General features: G+C 40.2%; 1 protein-coding gene across 1 annotated transcript in view; it reads left to right on the top strand.

Moving 5' to 3' along the window:
• Positions 1-8816, top strand: part of SLFN12L (schlafen family member 12 like) — a 41353-nt gene extending 32537 nt beyond the window's left edge. The window contains exons 2-4 of the mRNA XM_050764910.1: positions 2626-3704; positions 4970-5080; positions 8174-8816. Coding sequence (XP_050620867.1) covers positions 2626-3704; positions 4970-5080; positions 8174-8724 — 1741 coding nt within the window. The 3' untranslated portion in view covers positions 8725-8816. The remainder of the gene's footprint in view (positions 1-2625; positions 3705-4969; positions 5081-8173) is intronic.
• Positions 8817-19624: the final 10808 nt, after the last annotated feature.

Raw genomic sequence — 19624 nt, 5'->3', positions numbered from 1 at the left:
CAGTCCACAGGACTGGCAGCCCGGTCCCCAGCCTTCAGGCCCTGAAGATGTGGCCCTACCAGGGACTACTTCCTTTGACCCAGGAATCTGTCTGCCTCCCACTACCATTTATGTCTCCGGAATTTGGCCAGTCTTTGCTCTCAGACCAGAGTGGGCATTGGTAGCAGGGAGAAGGAGAAGCCAGGCAGTGGGAGCAGCCACTTCTGAGCCTGCGAGGGCAGGGGAGTCTTCCCAGGCCCCAAGATTGCAGGGATGCCTGAATCTGCAATCTCGACTTGGGTGACTGCAGCTGCATGGGGCAGGGTTGTGGGGCAGGATTCCAGCATGCTCCTTAGAGCGGAAGGCCTGGGTCTACAGTGGTGGTCTGGGTGGCTGCAGAAGCACCTGGGAAGCTCACATCCCGGCTTGGAAGAGGCAGGGCTCCCATGGGCTCCAGAAAGTGTGCAACCCTAACTGCACCTCCCTGCTTCTGCCTTTGTGATGGCAGGCTGCCATTGCTAGCTTTCTAAGGTCCCTTTTAGAAGAGTACTAATCTCATTCATGAGGGATCCACCCTTTAATCTAATCACTTCCCAAAGGCCCCATCATGTTGGACATTAGAATTTCAACATATGAATTTTGGGAAGACACAAACATTCAAGGTAGGGCACAGGTGTTTTGTATATAAGAATATTACCTTGACTGGGCATGGTGGCTCACACCTGTAATCCCAGAATTTTGGGAGGCTGAGGCAGGCGGATCATCTGAGGTCAGGAGTTGGAGACCAGCCTGGCCAACATGGTGAAACCCTGTCTTTACTAAAAATACAAAAAAAAAAAAAAAAAAAAAAAATTAGCCAGGTGTGGTGGCAGGTGCCTGTAATCCTAGCTACTTGGGAGGCTGAGGCAGGAGAATCCCTTGAACCCAGGAGGCGGAGGTTGCAGTGACCTGAGATTGTGCCATTGCACTCCAGCCTGGGCAACAAGAGCAAAACTCCGTCACAAAACAAAACAAAACAAAACAAAACAAACAAACAAAAAAACCAATATTACCTGTAGGGTCCAGTCCTACAGGGTCTGTGGGTTTTTCTCCTCATGTGTGGAGATGAGACATCATAGAAATAAAGACACAGGACAAAGAGATAGAACAAAAACAACTGGGCCAGGGGGACACTACCACCAAGGTGTGGAGACCAGTAGTGGCCCCGAATGCCAGGCTGCACTGTTATTTATTGGATACAAGACAAAGGGGCAGGGTAAGGAGTGTGAGCCATCTCCAATGATAGGTAAGGTCATGTGAGTCACGTGTCCACTGGACAGGGGGCCCTTCCCTGTTTGGTAGCCAAGGTGGAGAGAGGACAGCTCATGCCATTATTTTTTCTATGCATTTCAAAGACTTTTAGTACTTTCACTAATTCTGCTACTGCTATCTAGAAGGCAGAGCCAGGTGTACAGTGTGGAACATGAAAGTGGACCAGGAACGTGACTGCTGAGGCATAGCATCACAGGGAGATGGTTAGGCCTCCAGATGGCTGCTCCACAAGAGGTGGTGGAGCAGTCTTCTCTAACTCCCCTGGGGAAGGCAGACTCCCTTTCCCGGTCTGCTGAGTAATGGGTGCCTTCCCCAGGCACTGACGCTACCACTAGACCAAGGTCCGCTAGGTAACAGGTGCCTTCCCAGGTGCTGGCGTTACCAGTAGACCAGGGAGCCCTCTAATGGCCCTGTCAGGGTGTGACAGAGGCTCACACTCTTGTCTTCTGGTCACTTCTCACTGTGTCCCTTCAGCTCCTATCTCTGTATGGCCTGTTTTTTTCTAGGTTATAATTGTAGAGCAAAGATTATTATAGTATTGGAATAAAGAATAATACTACAAACTAATGATTAATGATAATCATATAGAATCATATCTATAATCTATTTTTAGTATACCTATTCTTAATTCTATATTTTTTCTTTATTATACTGGAACAGCTAGTGCCCTTGGTCTCTTGCCTTGGCACCTGGGTGGCTTGCCGCCACAACTACCTCATTTAAAACATGGATGTTTGATAGGGAAAGGGCACAGTGAGTTGTTCTACTTTGCTTGAGATCAATGCCCAACATTTGTGAATCTAATTCATTCTTATAAGAATAAAAAATAATTAAGATTTTTATTGCTGGACTCTCTTAGACCCTATCTGGCAGTTTTCCAAAAGGATTTCCCATAAAAGGAGATAATCAATGAAGGTAAAAGCTGAAATTACTAAAATAAAAAGTAAAGCAGAAATAATATGTATGACTAAAACCTGGTCCACTGGGAAGATAAAAACGTAGAATCCCTCCAGGGATTTACTTAAAGAAAGAAAAGAGAAAACAAATTGTACAATATTAGTGATGAGAAAGGACACAAGGACATATAAAGACAAAATTAAAATTATTAGAATAAGATCATATAAAACAGTTGTAACAAATTTGAAAATTCAGTAGGCGTATAAATTATGACCGCCTGAGCTCAAAATTTGTCAGAAATTAGTTATCTCAGACTCATATACTTACCAGTCTAGTGGAAAATATACAGTAAAGGATTTTTCTGTGTTTGCCTCATAATGCAGAATGTGCTGTCTCTCTGGTTTAGCTCCTATTCTAACGACTCTGTCTATTTTACAGAAAAGAACTTCTGCTTGGAAACTGCTTAACTGCTGGGAAAATGAACATCAGTATTGATTTAGACACAAATTATGCTGAGCTGGTTCTAAATGTGGGAAGAGTTACTCTTGGAGAGAACAATAGAAACAAAATGAAGGATCGTCAACTGAGTAAACAGCAGAATGAAAATATCTCACGAGCTGTGTGTGCTCTGCTGAATTCTGGAGGGGGAGTGATCAAGGCTGAAGTTGAGAATGAAGACTACAGTTACAAAAAAGATGGAATAGGACTAGATTTGGAAAATTCTTTTAGTAATATGCTGCCATTTGTTCCTAATTTCCTGGACTTCATGCAGAATGGTAACTACTTTCACATTTTTGTGAAATCATGGAGCCTGGACACCTCTAGTCTGCAGATTGCCACGTTGAGCTCCAGTTTGTACAAGAGAGATGTAACGTCTGCAAAAGTCATGAATGCTTCTGCTGCACTGGAGTTCCTCAAAGACAAGGAAAAAACTGGAGGGAGAGCATATTTAAGACCAGAATTGCCCGCAAAGAGGGCCTGTGTTGATGTACAAGAAGAAAGTAACATGGAAGCCTTGGCTGCTGATTTTTTTAACAGAACAGAACTTAATTATAAAGAAAAATTGACCTTTACTGAATCCACACACGTTGAAATTAAAAACTTCTCAACAGAAAAGTTGTTACAACGAATTAGAGAGATTCTCCCTCAATATGTTTCTGCATTTGCAAATACTGATGGAGGATATTTATTCGTTGGTCTAAATAAAGATAAAGAAATAATTGGCTTTAAATCAGAGAAGAGTTACCTTACTAAGTTAGAAGAAGTAACAAAAAATTCCATTGGGAAACTGCCTGTGCATCACTTCTGTGTGGAGAAGGGGACGATAAATTACTTATGCAAATTCCTTGGAGTATATGATAAAGGAAGTCTTTGTGGATATGTGTATGCACTCAGAGTGGAGCGCTTCTGCTGTGCAGTGTTTGCTAAAAAGCCTGATTCCTGGCACGTGAAAGATAACAGAGTGAAGCAGCTGACCGAGAAGGAATGGATCCAGTTCATGGTGGATTCAGAACGAGGTTGAGGAAGGAGGATTGGCAATAAGGACACACTTGGCTTGGGTGGCAGGAAGGTTTTATTGTATCTTTGGGATTAGGGACGAGATTAAAAGTCTTCAAATTTCGGCCGGGCGCAGTGGCTCACGCCTGTAATCCCAGCACTTTGGGAGGCCGAGACGGGCGGATCACGAGGTCAGGAGATCGAGACCATCCTGGCTAACACGGTGAAACCCCGTCTCTACTAAAAAATACAAAAAACTAGCCGGGCGAGGTGGCGGGCGCCTATAGTCCCAGCTACTCGGGAGGCTGAGGCAGGAGAATGGCGTGAACCTGGGAGGCGGAGCTTGCAGTGAGCCGAGATCCGGCCACTGCACTCCAGCCTGGGAGACACAGCGAGACTCCGTCTCAAAAAAAAAAAAAAAAAAAAAAAAAAAAAAAAAAAGTCTTCAAATTTCAGCATCTAATTTACTAATCTCTGGTGGATATAATCAATACTTCCCTGCCTCTTGTTTTCTTCTACACACTTAGAAGACAGATATTTCATACAATAAGTAAATATCTACTCTTAGTAGCCTTATCTGATGCAAAGATCTAGATGTTTCTTCTCTACCACATCTTTGCTCACTTTCAAGGAAAGCCTGTTCAATTCTTTTCCTTTTTCTTTCAGAGCTTAGTTTCTATAACTAACCATTGCTTTCTTTCGGGAACACTTACTCTTTTACTTACTTGCTCTTTCATCTTTCTTTACCCCCTTTCCATTTATTTCCTGTAAAGCCTTTTCCCTCTTCCTCTCACATTTATGAGCCAAAGAGTAACCCTAAGTTGTACCAATGAGCGAAGAATAATGCTGAGATTTTATCTGGTTTTGGAAAAGGAAAGACTCCAGTGAAATTAGACCAGAACTAGCAATTTAACAAAAATCTCTGAAAATGCAAGCTTGTCCCTCAGAATCTGCATAAAACCCAGCTTTCCTTCACTAGCCATCACATTCTTCTAATTTTAACTTCTTTTAAAATAAAGTCAGTTATATGGCAATGTATTAAGTTGCTATCAAAGCATTTTTACTGTTAATTTTCATTCCAAGTATAGAGTGTTTCAGCAGCATCAAGGGTTAATTTTACAATTTGTATCTGACCTAGGAATCTAACCACAATATGTAACCACAATATCTAATATTTTGTATTGGGAATGCAGGGTCAGTTCTAAGTAGAGTCTTCATTACTTAGGTTGAATCTCTCTTGTGCCAAATTAAGAGTGTGATTTTGTTTTCTAATATTATTCCATAGTATATGAAGAACTACCCTCTCCAGCGAGTACATCATCACCTGTCTCCCAGAGTTGTCCTCTTCGTGAATATATTAACTTCAAAATTCAGCCACGGAGATATCACCTTCCAGGTAGTTTAATTCTGGCTTCCATGGAGTTGTTGGTGCGACTATGTTTAAACCTCCTTCTCTTCAAACTAGCTCTGTCTTGACATTTGTTATGGAAGCACATTCTTGTGTTTATGGAAATTCTTTGGTGTTTTTAGTCATTGAATTTGTCAAATTCTATTTCTTTAGCTTTGGATTATAATTTTCTTGGTGTAATAGAAACTTCTTTACTTGAAAATAAGAGCAACCCAATTCAGCTTAGTTTAAGCAGAAAAGGAAGAATATACATCATGTCACTGAGCAGTCTGGACTGGCACCCAGCTTCAGGCATGGCTATATTCAGTTACTGAAGAAATACTCAGCATCTCTGATTTATTCACCTGTTGTTGTTGATAGGCAATGAGTTACTTCCTGTTTTCTGCTATGTGAACAGTGTTACCTTTAATATTCTTATTCAGTCTTTTGATGCATACGTGCAAGAGTTTCTCTTGGGTGCCTAAGTAGGGGTAGAATTGTTGGTTCAGGCAGTGTGTGAATATTTAAGTAATAAGATAATGCCAATAAGATAATTTCCAAAGTAGGTGGCTCACTTTACTCCCACCAGCAATATATTGGAAATGCCACATCTCTTCCAATGCCTGACTTCTCTCTTCATCTTTCTGCTTGTTCACCTCTTGAACTTCTTTTCTCCCTCAGTCAAATGGGTATAAAATGCTATCTCTTTTTGGTATGCCTTTCCCTGGTTATTGATTGGGTTGAGCACCTCTCCATATGCTTATTGCCATAGAAGATATTGTATCTTCTATGAAGTGGCGATTCTGTCTTTTGCTCATTTTTGTAATAGGTTTTGTCTTTTACTTACTGATTTCTAGGAGTAATTCACATATTCTAACATAAAATTCTCATTTAGTCACAGATATTACGGATTTCAGATGTCTTCTCCAAGTTCATGACTTGCATTTTTTCTTTTTGCAAGGCATATTCTCCTTAGTAGTTTTAAATTGGATATAGTCAAACTTACCATTTGAAAATGTTGTGGTTTAGTGCTCTTTGTGCCTTGTATAAGAGATCTTTCCCTACCCTGGGGTTATCAAGATATTTCTGTTTATTTTCTTTTAAAAATTTTAAAATTTTGCACTTAACATTTAAATATGTAATCCACATCTATAAGCAGTGATGTAGGGGGCTATTTCATTTTATCCCATGTGGATAACCACTTTTCCTAGATCCAGTTACTGAAAACTCAGTTTCACCCACTGATCTGTCACGCTACCTCTGGGATATTACTACATACAATTGACCCTTGAACAAAGGGGCTTAAGGGTATCAAACCCCTGATGATTTTTATCCATTGATTTCAATTTTCTGAGCCTGTAAGAGAATCAGGATATCTTTATCTTTTCATCTATTTTATCTTTTGGGGCTTTTAAAAAAGATATTATAGTAATTTTAAAGTCCCTCTTTGATGACTCCAATATCTGAAGCACTTGCCAGTCTTTTTCTCTCATCCAGTTTTTCTCTTATTTTCTAGTAATTTGTTCTGATTTTTATCCTGTCTCTTAATTTTGTATAGTATCATGGATTACAAATTGTAGAGACTTCAGTAGATGTTGCATTTCTCCAGATAGGGTTACACATTTTTTTTTTTTTTTTTTTTTTGGCAGGCAGGTAGAGCACCAGTGATTACTTTTATTCTTTTGAAGTTTTGTTTTATGCTTTTCTAGGTATAGTAGCTTTTAATTTTGCACAATTACTAGGTCATGGCTCTTCTGGGGTCTTAAAGTCTGGGATATTTACCAAGACCCCTCTACTTGGCTGGGAGTTGAATTCCAATTTGTGTCTCCTGAGCACCATGAAGCTGATGAAATTGATGTTCAGCTCTTTAATCTCCCAGTTGATCAGTTGATATTTTCTCCTTTCCTTTCCTTTCCTTTCCTTTCCTTTCCTTTCCTTTCCTTTCCTTTCCTTTCCTTTCCTTTCCTTTCCTTTCCTTTCCTTTCCTTTCCTTTCCTTTCCTTTCCCCTTCCCTTACCCTTCCCTTCCCCTCCCCTCCCTCCCCTCCCCTCCCTTCCCTTCCCTTCCCTTCTTTTTGTGACAGGGTCTCACACTGTTGCCCAGGCTGGAATGCAGTAGCATGATTACAGTTAACTGCAGCTAATTTTTGTATTTTTTGTAGAGACAGGATTTTACCATGTTGCCCAGGCTGGTCTCAAACTCCTGGGCTCAAGCAATCCACCTGCCTCTGTCTCCTAAGTGCTGGGATTACAGGCATGAGCCACTGCACCCAGCCCCAGTTTATATTTTCTTCTGTGTTTCATCTCACCTGTATTAGCCAGTGAGTTGAGGGAAATTTGTAGGTAGATTTTGGCTTCTCTGCAGTTTCATCTTCTCTGGGATTTTGCTTCTGAAATCCCAGCTCCTCTGGCCGCCCTGAATTCTGACCTCTTTTTTCTTTAGCCTAGTAAAACTGCTGATTTCTGTGTGGGCTCTATTTACCAATGCTGTGATATGGAAAATCTCCTTAGGGAAAAAGCAGAGGTGAATGTGAAGCTACTTCCTGTGCTTCTTCTCTATTAAAGATTGTAGACCTTTAAGTCCTGCTTGTATTGGTTGCTCTCCAGTCCTTTAAATAATAGTTTTATGTTATATATATACATATATATATAAATTTTTTTAAAAAAATATATAAATGTATATATTTTTTGAGACAGGGTCTCACCCTGTTGCCCAGGCTGGAGTGCAGTGGCATGATCTCAGCTCACTGCAGCCTCAACTTCCTGGGCTCAAGTGATCCTCCCACCTCAGCCTCCTGAGTAGCTGGGACTACCAACATGCACTACCATGCTTGGCTAACTTTTTAACCTTTTTGTAGAGAAGAGGTCTTACAATGTTGCCTAGACTGGTGTTGAACACCTGGGCACAAGTGATCCTCCTGCCTCTGCCTCCCAAAGTGTTGTTATTACAAGTGTGAGCAACCATGCTTGGCCCTGATACACTTTTACACGCTTTTATAGTTGCTTTTGGTGGGAGAATTAATCTGATACAAGCTGCTTTGTATCCATGGCTTAAGTTGGAAGTTCTCAATCTTTTATAATTTATCATTATTTCCCCATCTAGGGCTATCAGAAAAGATAACTTGTACTCCAGAAACCCTCTGCAGAAATCTGTTCTCACAGCATGAAGGACTTGAGCAATTAATATGTGAAGAAATGGGCTCTGTCAGTAAGGGCTCACTAATCTTCTCTAGGAGCTGGTCTTTGGATCTGGGCTTGCAAGAGAACCACAAAGTCCTCTGTGATGCTCTTCTGATTTCCCAGGACAAGCCTCCAGTCCTATACACCTTCCACACGGTACAGGATGAGGAGTTTAAAGGCTATTCTACACAAACTGCCCAAACTTTAAAACAGAAACTGGCAAAAATTGGTGGTTACACTGAAAAAGTGTGTGTCATGACAAAGATCTTCTACTTGAGTCCTGAAGGCAAGACAAGCTGCCAGTATGATTTAAACTTGCAAGTAATTTACCCTGAATCCTACTATCGGACAACAACTCGAACAGTGAAAGACTTGGAAGAGGCTCTTTCAAATATCTTACCTGAGGAGAATCAAATCTTTTTGTTTGTTTGTTTGTTCATTTTGTTTTTGTTTGTTTGCTTTTTCTTAAGATGAATCTCGTTCTGTTGCCCAGACTGGAGTGCAGTGGCATGATCTTGGCTCACTGCAACCTCTGCCTCCTGGGTTCAAGCAATTCCCTGCCTCAGCCTCCTGAGTAGCTGGGATTACAGGTGCCTGCCTCCACACCCGGCTATTTTGTTTTGTATTTTTAGTAGAGATGGGGTTTCACCATCTTGACCAGGCTGGTCTTGAACTCCTGACATCGTGATCCACCCGCCTCAGCCTCCCAAAGTGCTAGGAGTACAGATGTGAGTCACTGCGCCCGGCCAGAGAATCAATTCTTTTACAGACCAATTCGCCTTTGACATTTTCCAGTGTCTCCCAGATAATCAGTATAGAAAAGGATGTTTAAATCTTGTCCAATGCTCACTTGGATCATGGAAGATGGACTGGGCTACAGAGATATTTTTCATTATATATTTGATAACATTCTCTAATTCTCTAAAAATATGTCTTTGAAAACTTTGCAAGTTAAGCAACTTGACGTGATGTTGGAAAACTGGGATTAGCCTATGTTCACTTCTTCGTAAGTTCTTTATAGATATTCCTTAAGGGATATTAGGAAAATTCATTATCTACACATGTTTTGCCATACCAAGATATCATTTGACTATAAAGGAAATATCCAACATTCTTATCCAATGGACATGGAAAACATAGTTCTCTAATATCTTCTTGAAAACTACATTGCAATGAAATTCAGCCAATGAAGAGATTAATCAAAATGGAGAACTTGCCGAGGTGGGTGGATCACTTGAGGTCAAGAGTTGTCACAGGCTGGAGTGCAGTGGTGTGGTCATAGCTCATTGCAGCCTTGACCTCCTGACATCAAGAGATTCCCCTGCCTCAGATTCTTGAGTAGCTGGGACTACAGGCATACACCACCATGCCCAGCCAACTTTTATATGTTTTGTAGAGACGGGGTTTCCCCATGTTGCCCAGGCTGGCTTGGAACTCCTGGAATTAAGCAGTCCTCCTGCCTCAGCCTCCCAAAGTGCTGGAATTATAGGCACAAGTCATTGTGCTTGGCCCTCCATTAATTTTTAGAATGGCATAGGTAGTGGTAACTACTGTTAAATTTTCCTTCAGGCATGGGAGTGTGGGGTGTATGTTTTGGCTGAGACAAGGAGTATGCCAGGATGATAGGCTAAGCAGACAGTACACTCAGAAACATAATAGAATCCCTGATATCAGAGGGAAAAAGGCCAAATGTTCTGTGTCCAGTTTGTGCCTGAGAAGAGACAGTCCATGGATGTCACTGGGGCGAAGGTTTTTGTGTCTAGGGTGATGCCATGTCTGGTGCAGGAGTAAATTCATCTCTGATGGTAAGCTGGATCGGTGTCATCTGAGGCAGCATCATCTCCAGTCCTTTCTCTAAACACCACAAAATTTACATGAAGACTGGAATCACATCATGCTGTTTCTCTGCTTAAAATTGAGCTCCTACGCAGGAAAATGTCATCTAGGATATAGGTCTTGAGTGTTTCTTTTAAGTGGATACAGACTCAGGTTGATGTGGGGCTTAGCATTTGCCATGATTGATTGAAACAATGGCTTGTATGGAGGGTTGGTGCCTCCAGATGGTAAAACAACAAAAGCACCCACATCAATAGTAAGATCAGCAGGCTGAGCATGACAGCTCATGCTTGTAATCCCAGCACTTTGGGATGCCAAGGAAGGTGGATTGCTTGAGCTCAGGCATTCAAGACCAGCCTGGGCAACATGGTAAAACCCTGTCTCTACAAAAACCATAAAAAATTAGCTGGGTGTGGTGGCGTGTGCCTGTGGTTGCAGCTACTCGGGAGGCTGAGGTGAGAGGATTGCCTGAACCCAGGAGGTAGAGGAGGGGAGTGATTCATGATCATGCCACTGCACTCCAGCCTGGGTAACAGAGTGAGACCCTGTCTCAGACGAAAACAAAAAGCAAGAACAAACAAACAAAACCAAAAAGATAAACAAAACAGAATGGTGTGCAGCTGCATTTGACAGAGTTTTGGTTTTTCTTGCTTGCTTGTTTTATGGTTGAAGTTTAGGCTCAAACGGGTCTCATATCAGATAAGCAGCTGCCTAGCCCATTGGACAATCACTATTAATTGGTCCCCAGAGAATATACACACTTGCTGTGTCCCCCTGATGGGAGGGGTTTGATATTGAAAATCTATAAAATTAAGTTAAAGCCTGGGGCAAGATAAAGACACATTGAGAGGTCCGTTTGTTGGACTGGAACTTTAAAAGAAGTTGTTTGGAGAGACTCTTATGTTTCTCAGTTAAAATGGCTATTTGGGACCTATTAGAGTCATGAAAGTTTTATTGAATGCCTCTTTCAGGAGCCCATTCAGGGTGTATTTTGCAATGTGAAATGTCTGCCTTGGTTATCACCTCGGTAATTGTAAGGCCTCATATGGTGGCCTTAATATACACAGGCATGTGATTTTGGATATCTAAGAGGAAAGAGGTTCTTAGTGTTCCTTAATCTAAAAGGGACAATTCATTAGGCAATGGCTCAACTCTTCATAAAGAATGTGGAGATGGGGCCATTTGTTGGCCAGGGCATCCAGCATTCAGTAATATTCCAACTAGCTCCATCACGTATGGTGGTTGGCAGTGGCATTCATATAGTTTGTGAACTTCTACTGCTCTTCACTCAGTCAATCCAAAGGAGCTTCCCAGGTAGCCAAGGGGTCTGGGGGAGAGGTGACCTCCTCCAGCACTATGGCATCTGGCAAGGGACCAAGGACAGGGGACGTCACTCCCTTCTGCGTGTGAATATGCTAGAGACCCCAGGACTTGGTAGCCTCCTTGAGACAGGATAGAGACAAACCTGGGCCCTCTGAGGGGCTGAGCTTACAGGGTGCTGTTTCCATGACCGAAAGCATAACAGGTAGCCAGGTATGGAGGGTCACGGACTCAGAATCTGTGAGAGCCTCTATGTCCAGGAGAGCCCAGTATAGAGCTAGTCATTTGTGGTTTTAATGGCATATAGCATGAGGCTGAGAGCACTCAGGCAATTCGTAGCCAACACAGGTGGCCTAGACTTTAGGAGGCATGAGTAGAGCTTGTTAAAGTCTCCTCAGTAAAGGAATCTCTGCAGGCACCAATGGGTGTGTCTGTTGGTATTAATTTGGATAGCTTGTAGAGCCTTTTTTTTGAGGGGGCCACATTTAAAGTGGGTTGATTTATAAGTTACAGTATCAATGAGATTAAGTAAAATTTGTAAGTGAAGAATATTTTGCCATGAGAACACAAAAAGGATGAAAAGATGTTGCACTTTTATGTCCATATGAGTAGACTAAATGACATCTCCTTGGAGGAGGTTATTAATGTAATATCATATCTGTGCTCCCAGAGGAAGATGCATGCACTTAAGATCTTGTCTGTCCCTGTCTCTTTAAAAAGAAGGCCATCTGAAAAAGCCATATACTGTATGATTCCAACTATATGACATTTTGTAAAAGGCAAGATTATGGAGACAGTAAAATGATCAGTGGTTTCCAAGGATTAAGGGAGTGGGAGGAATGAATAGTTGACCCACAGAGGATTCTTAAGGCAATGAAAATTCTGTGTTTGATACTATATAATGGATATATGTCATTATACATTTTTCCGAACCCATAAAATGTACAAGAAGAATGAATGCTAATGTAGAAGTTCCAATGGATTTTGAGTGATTATGATGTATTAATTTAGATTAATTGATTGTAACAAATGTACCACGCTAATGGGAGATATTGCTAATGGGGGAGGCTATGCATGAATGCGGGCAGTGGGTATATGGAAAATCTTTGTACTTTCTGCTCAATGTTGCTGTGAACCTACTCTAGAAAAATTAAGTATTAAAAAGGATCTTGTCTGTAAGATGTGTGCATCAATGCAAAATTATGAAGGTACCGAGGTGTAGCCTGCAAGAGGTATATTGTGTCTCTTCCACAATAGAGGCAAACTACAGTGGAGTCTGTTGAAATTGGCATGGAATTGAACATATTGAACATATTAGCCAAGTCTGTAAGAACAGAGTATTTAGCAGTTATTGACTGGATAGAGTTGGTAATTTTAGTCATATTAGATACTGGATATGAGGCCCTAGTAGATAAGTCCACAGCATTAATGTTGTAGTCCTCCACCGTGAGGTGCCTGCTGCTTATTATTTTCCAGGTTTAAGAACAGGCAACACTGGGCTGTTAAATGGACAAGCAGCAGGGAATAATTATCCCCTTTATCCCTTTTATGTTATATAAATGAGGTTTTAGGTAACAACTTTCAGTCCTTCAAGGGCCTATTTTAACTTACCTTGAATGATATTAACTATTTTAACGGGATTTATATGATCCTATTTTATCAAGCCAATTTTGAGTGCCAAAAATTTAATTTTAATTTATTACTTATTGTGTCATGGAGTCTATGTTCAATGTGAGATACTTTAAGGCACTGAGTACAACAACTATGGGCAATTCAATCAAGATATAAAATAAGGCATAGCTATTTTTAAAAAGTGATTTAGCTATCTTTTAAATTTATTTGGGGTATAATGTTTAAATTTGTTGGAATCTCAGGCATAAGCATAATTTGAGTATTTATTAAGTCCATGAGGTTTCTCAATTGGTGCATTTTGGCAAATGTTAAAGTTAATTTAGAGCTTTCAGTTCTGGCCAGGCATGGTGGCTCATGCCTGTAATCCCAGCACTTTGGGAGGCCGAGACAGGCAGATCACTTGAGGCCAGGAGTTCAAGACCAATCTGGCCAACAGATAGCTGGATGTGGTGGTGCACTCCTGTAGTCCAAGCTACTTGGGAAGCTGAGGCAGGAGAATCACTTGAACCTGGGAGGCGGAGGTTGCAGTGAGCCGAGATCACGCCACTGCACTCCAGCCTGGGTGACAGAGTAAGACTCCATCTCTAAAAACAAAAAACAAAAAACAAACAAACAAAAAAACCCTTACAGTTCTAAATGCAATCACAACCTTATCTATCTTTTTGTTGTATAAATTCTTTGGTATATAAATTTTGGATTTCCAATTGGGTGAAATTATGGATGTTTGTTTTAATTTAGATATACGTTTGATATCTATATCTATGTACATGTACAATCTATTCATTATGTCTATATTAACCTAAAAGCTCATCAATGACAGATTAGATAAAGAAAATGTGGTACATATACACCATGGACTACTATGAAGCCATCAAAAAGAATAAGATCATGTCTTTTGCAGGAACATGGATGGAACTGGAGGCCATTACCCTTAGCAAACTAACTCAGGAACAGAAAACCAAGTCCAGCATCTTCTCACTGATAAGTGGGAGCTAAATGAAAGAACTTATGAACACAAAAAGGAAACAACAGACACTGGGGTCTATTTGAGGGAGAAGGGAGAGAAGCAGAAAAGTTAACTATTGGGTATGGGCTTAATACCTGGGTGATGAAGTAATATGTGTTAAAAAACCCCATGACACATGTTTACCTGTGTAATGAGCCTTCACATGTGCCCCCAAACCTAAAATAAAAATTACCAAAAATTATATCTACATATAATTCAGTTGGTTATTTTTTTTTCTCTCCCTGTGCTATAGTTTGGATGTTTGATCCCCTCCAAACCTCATGTTCAAATTTGATCCTCAGTGTTGGAGAGGGAGCCCAGTGGAAGGTGTTTGGGTCATGGGGGAAGATGTCTCATGAATAGATTAATGCCCTTTCTTGGGGTGAGTGAGTTCTGACTTTATTAGTTCCCATAAGAGCTGGTTGTTAAAAAGACTCTGGCACCTCTCCCTACTTTTGTTTCCTCTCTTGCCTTGTGATCTCTGCACACACTGGCTCCTCTTTGACTCCCGCCACGAGTGGAAGCAGCCTGAGGACATAACCGGATGCAGATGCCCAATGTTGAACTTTTCTAGACATCAGAATTGTGAGCCAAATGCATCCTTTTTCTTTATACATTACGCAGCTTCAGGAATTCCTTATAACAACACAAAATAGACTAAGGCACCCTGAATTCAGGTTATTATGATTTTTTTTTTCTATTCCTCTCCCTCAGGCTGTTACAAAAAAAAACAAAAAACAAAAAACAAAACTGGGACTGCAACATACTCCCAAACTGAGAAAGTGCCAAGAAACCAAAGAATGGCTGAGACAAATCTAGGTTTGTAAGTAGATGAATTTATTAGGACTTACATACAAGGTATTCCTGGGTGGCAGCAGGACAGCTCCAGAGATCTGCCCCATCATCCAGCCCTAAGCTTCTTTTAAGCAAATATTCTGGCTCTTTGCCTACTGTTTGCAATGAGACTGTTTTCCTTGGTATGTTCCCAGACACATTCTGGGATGTTTGGGTTCTTAGGGATACCTACTCCTCAGGTAGGCATCATGGCCTTTGCTCAGTGCTCAGCCTTCAGGGTGCGAGCAGCAGATATGAACCCTTAAGTAATCTGGTCGGGGATCCATCACAAACAACCCCCTAGTTTTAGGTTGTTTTAGTTTCTATCTTTGGCTCATAAGAGGAAAGAATGGAGGAGAAATGGACACGGTGCTTCTTGACAGTAGCCTTTCCCTGCGGTCCCCTTTCTCCCACGTTTTCATTAAACAAAATCTTTTAGAGTGGCTTGTATCTCTAGGGTAAAATTTTCCTTCTCTCTTTTACTCCTTTTGGTCTCCTTTATCCCAATCATTTTTTTCCTCTTTTGTTCTCTTGGATATTTACCTGATAACTCAGGTAAACACAGATTCAAGGAGCTAAGCAAATCCCAAACAAGACAAACTCAAAGAAATTTGTACCAAGACAAATTTTAATTAAATTTCTGAAAACTAAGGACATAAAATATATTTAAAGCAGCCAGTGAAAACACCTTCTTTATAGAGAATAACAATTTGAATGACGGTGGAATCACGGAGAACAGAAGGAAATGTCATAACATTTTTCAAGTACTGAATAAAAGGAACTCTCAACTCAGAATCCTACACACAGAGAATGTTTTCTTTAGGAATGAAAGGAAAACCAAGGCATTCTCAGATGAAGAAAAATAAGAGAATTAATCGCCATCACGAAAAGACCTACTCTAACAGAGCAGCTAAAAAAAGTTATCTAAACAGAGAGGCAATGAAAAAAAAAGAAGGAGTTACGGAACATAAGAAAAGAAGAAAGAACACAATAAATAAAAATATGGGTAAATGCAATAGGCTTGCTTTCTCTGCTTGAGTCTTCTAAATTATGTTTGACAGTTGGAGTAAAAATTATAACATTCTCTGATGTGGTTTTACATGTTTTTAGAGGAAATATTTAATATAATTTTATTATAAATAAGGAAATGTGGCTAAAAGACATGACTGGAGGTAAAATTTCTATATTTCAGTAGAACTAGTAAAATGACACCAGTTCACTGTGAAAAATTATGTATGTATAATATAATACCTATTACAGCTTTTATAATTACTATAAAAGCTATACAAGGAGATACACTAAAAACATAATAGATAACTCAGAATTCTGCGCAACATTCATAACCCATAAGAAGGCAGGGAAAAGAAAAAATATTAAAAACACAGAGAAGAAATAGAAATCAAAAAATAAAATGGCATACTTAAGCCCAAACATATCAATAATTATATAATATATAAAGGGTCTAAATATACCAATTAAAGAACCATTTGGCAGAGTGGATTAACAATCATGACCCACTGTATGCTGTCTATAAGGAACTCACTTCAAATGTATGAAAGTTGAAAATAAAATGATGGAAAAAGACATATGTAGGACCAGGCATGGTGGCTCACACCTGTAATTCCAGCACTCTGGGAGGCCAAGGTGGTGGATCAATTGAGGCCAAGAGTTCAAGACCAGCCTAGCCAACATGGTGAAACCCCATCTCTACTAAAAATACAAAAATTAGGTGGGCTTGGTGGTGGGCGCCTGTAAGCTCAGCTACTTGGGAGGCTGAGGTGGGAGGATCACTTGAACCTGGGATGCTGAGGCTGCAGTGAGCCAAGATTGTGCCACTGCACTCCAGCCTGGGTGACAGAGCAAGGCTTCGTCTAAAAAACAAAACAAAGGCGAGCAGGCATGGCTATACTAATATCAGATAAAGTCAAGAAAATTACCAGAGACAGATAGGGACAGTATAATAATGATGAAAAGATCAGTTAACCAAGAAGATATGGCAATCTAAATGTATGTATATCGAACAACAGAGCTGCAAAATATGTGACACAAAAAGTGATAGCACTGAAAGGAGAAACAGACTTCGCAATTGTAGTTAGGGACGTCAACACCTTTGTACAGTACCTTGTAGTAGAAGTAGACCAAAAAATCTATAAGGCAGATTTGAGAGCAGCCTGCACAACACAGCAAGACCCCATCCTTAAAAAAAAATTGGGGGCGGGCGTGTTGGTGCACGCTTGTAGTTCTAGCTACTTGAGAGGCTGAAGTGGGAGGCTTGCTTGAGTCCAGGAAATGAGGTCACAGTGAACTATGATCATGCCACTGCACTCCAGCTTCAGTGACAGAGTGAGACCCCATCTTAAAGAAAATCTGCAAGGATACAGAAGAACTTAACATCACCAGTCAACAGGATCTAACGACATATATAGAACATGCTACCCAACAACAGGAAAACATATATTCTTCTCAAATGCCTATGGAACATTTATCAAGATAGAACAGAACCTGAGCCATAAAACAAAGCTAAACAAATGTTAAAGAATTGAAATTATACTTAGAGTGTGTTCTATGACCAAAATGGAACCAAACTACAAATAAGTCAGGCAAACAAGATTAGAGGAAAAAAGAAGTAAAAAGAATGAACAAAACCTCCAAGAAATATGGGATAATGTAAAAAGACCAAACCTACAATTGATTGGGGTACCTGAAAGAGGTGGGGAGAATGGAACCAGGTTGGAAAACATACTTTAGGATATCATCCAAGAGAACTTCCCCATCCTAGCAAGACAGGCCAACATTCAAATTCAGGAAATGCAGTGAACCCCAGTAAGATATTCCATGAGAAGATAAACCCCAAGACACATAATCGTTCAGATTCTCCAAGGTCAAAATGAGAAAGGCCAGGTCACCTACAAAAAGAAGCCCATGAGACTAACAGCAGACTTCTCAACAGAAGCCGGAAGAGATTGGGGGGCAATATTCAACATTCTTAAGTAAAAAATTTCCAGCCCAGAATTTCATTTCCGGGCAAACTAAGTTTCATAAGCAAAGGAGAAATAAGATCCTTTTTAGATAAAAAAAAAAAAAAAAAAAAAAAAAAAAAAAAAAGCTGAGGGAATTCACAACCACCAGGCCTGCCTTTGCAAGAGCTCCTGAAGGAAGTACTAAATATGGAAAGGAAAAACCATCACCAGCCACTACAAAAACACACTGAAGTACTCAGCCCAGTGACACTATGAAGCAACCATATAAACAAGTCTACAAAATAACCAGCTAGCATCATGATGACAGGATCAAATTAACACATAAGAATATTAACCTTAAATGTAAATGGGCTAAATGCCCCAATTAAAGACAGAATGGTAAGCTGGATAGAGTCAAGACTCATTGGTATGCTGTATTCAACAAACATAGGCTCAAAAGAAAGAGATGGAGGAATATTTACCAAGCAGATGGAGAGCAGAAAAAAGCAGGGGTTGCAATCCTAGTCTCCGATAAAACTTTAAACCAATAAAGATAAAAAAAGACAAAGAAAGGCATTACATAATGGTAAAGGGATCAATGTAACAAGAAGAGCTAACTATCCTAAGTATATATACATCCAATACAGGAGCACCCAGATTCATAAAGCCAGTTCTTAGAGACCTGCAAAGAGACTTAGACTCCCACACAATAATAGTGGGAGACTTTAACACCCCACTGACGATATTAGACAGAACATTGAGACAGAAAATTAACAAAGATATTCAAGACTGGAACTCAACTCTGGATCAAGAGGAGCTGACAGATATCTACAGAACTCTCCATCCCAAAACAACAGAATATACATTCTTCTCATCACCACATGGCACTCACTCTAAAATCGATCACATAATTGGAAGTAAAACACTCCTCAGCAAGTGCAAAGCAACTGAAATCATAACAGCCTCTCAGATCACAGCACAATCAAATGAGAACTCAAGATTAAGAAATTTACTTAAAAATCACACAACTACATGGAAATTGAACAACCTGCTCCTGAATGACTCCTGAGTAAATAATGAAATTAAGGCAGGAATCAAGAAGATCTTTGAAACTAATGAGAACAAAGAGACGATGTACCAGAATCTCTGGGACGCAGCTTGATTAGGGTTCTTTTAGAGGGACAGAACTAATAGGGACAGAACTATTATATATATATCCTAATATATATAACTCGTGTATATATATATGAGTTTATTAAGTATTAACTTTCACAATCACAACGTCCCACAATAGCTTATCTGCAAGCTGAGGAGCAAGGAGAGACAGTCCGAGTACCCAAACTGAAGAATCCGAAGATGTAGGCCGGGAGGCTAGGCCTGTCTCTCCTTTTCACATTTTCCTGCCTGCTTTATATTCACTGGAAGCTGATTAGATTGTGTCCACCAGATTAAGAGTGGATCTGCCTTCCCCAGCCCACTGACTGAAATTTTAATCTCTTTTGGCAACACCCACACAGATACACCCAGGATTAATACTTTGTATCCCTCAATCCAATCAAGTTGACACTCAGTATTAACCATCACAAGTCCCCTCTTGTCAACTTGAATCCATACACATCTCCATTTGAGATTATACATAATCTTCAAATAAAGACAATAATGAAGTCATAATTCTGATTAGCATAATACAACTATCCTTCGTACAACCAGAAATGCACCAATCCCTAACCCAAATACTATTACATAAAGTTAACAATACTTAAATGCTGATATGAAGTAAATAAAT

The sequence above is a fragment of the Macaca thibetana genome, chromosome 16, assembly GCF_024542745.1.
Source record: "Macaca thibetana thibetana isolate TM-01 chromosome 16, ASM2454274v1, whole genome shotgun sequence".
NCBI classification, from domain to species: Eukaryota; Metazoa; Chordata; class Mammalia; order Primates; family Cercopithecidae; genus Macaca; species Macaca thibetana.
Note: the sequence above shows the minus strand (reverse complement) of the source record. Positions and strands in the feature narration are given on the sequence as shown.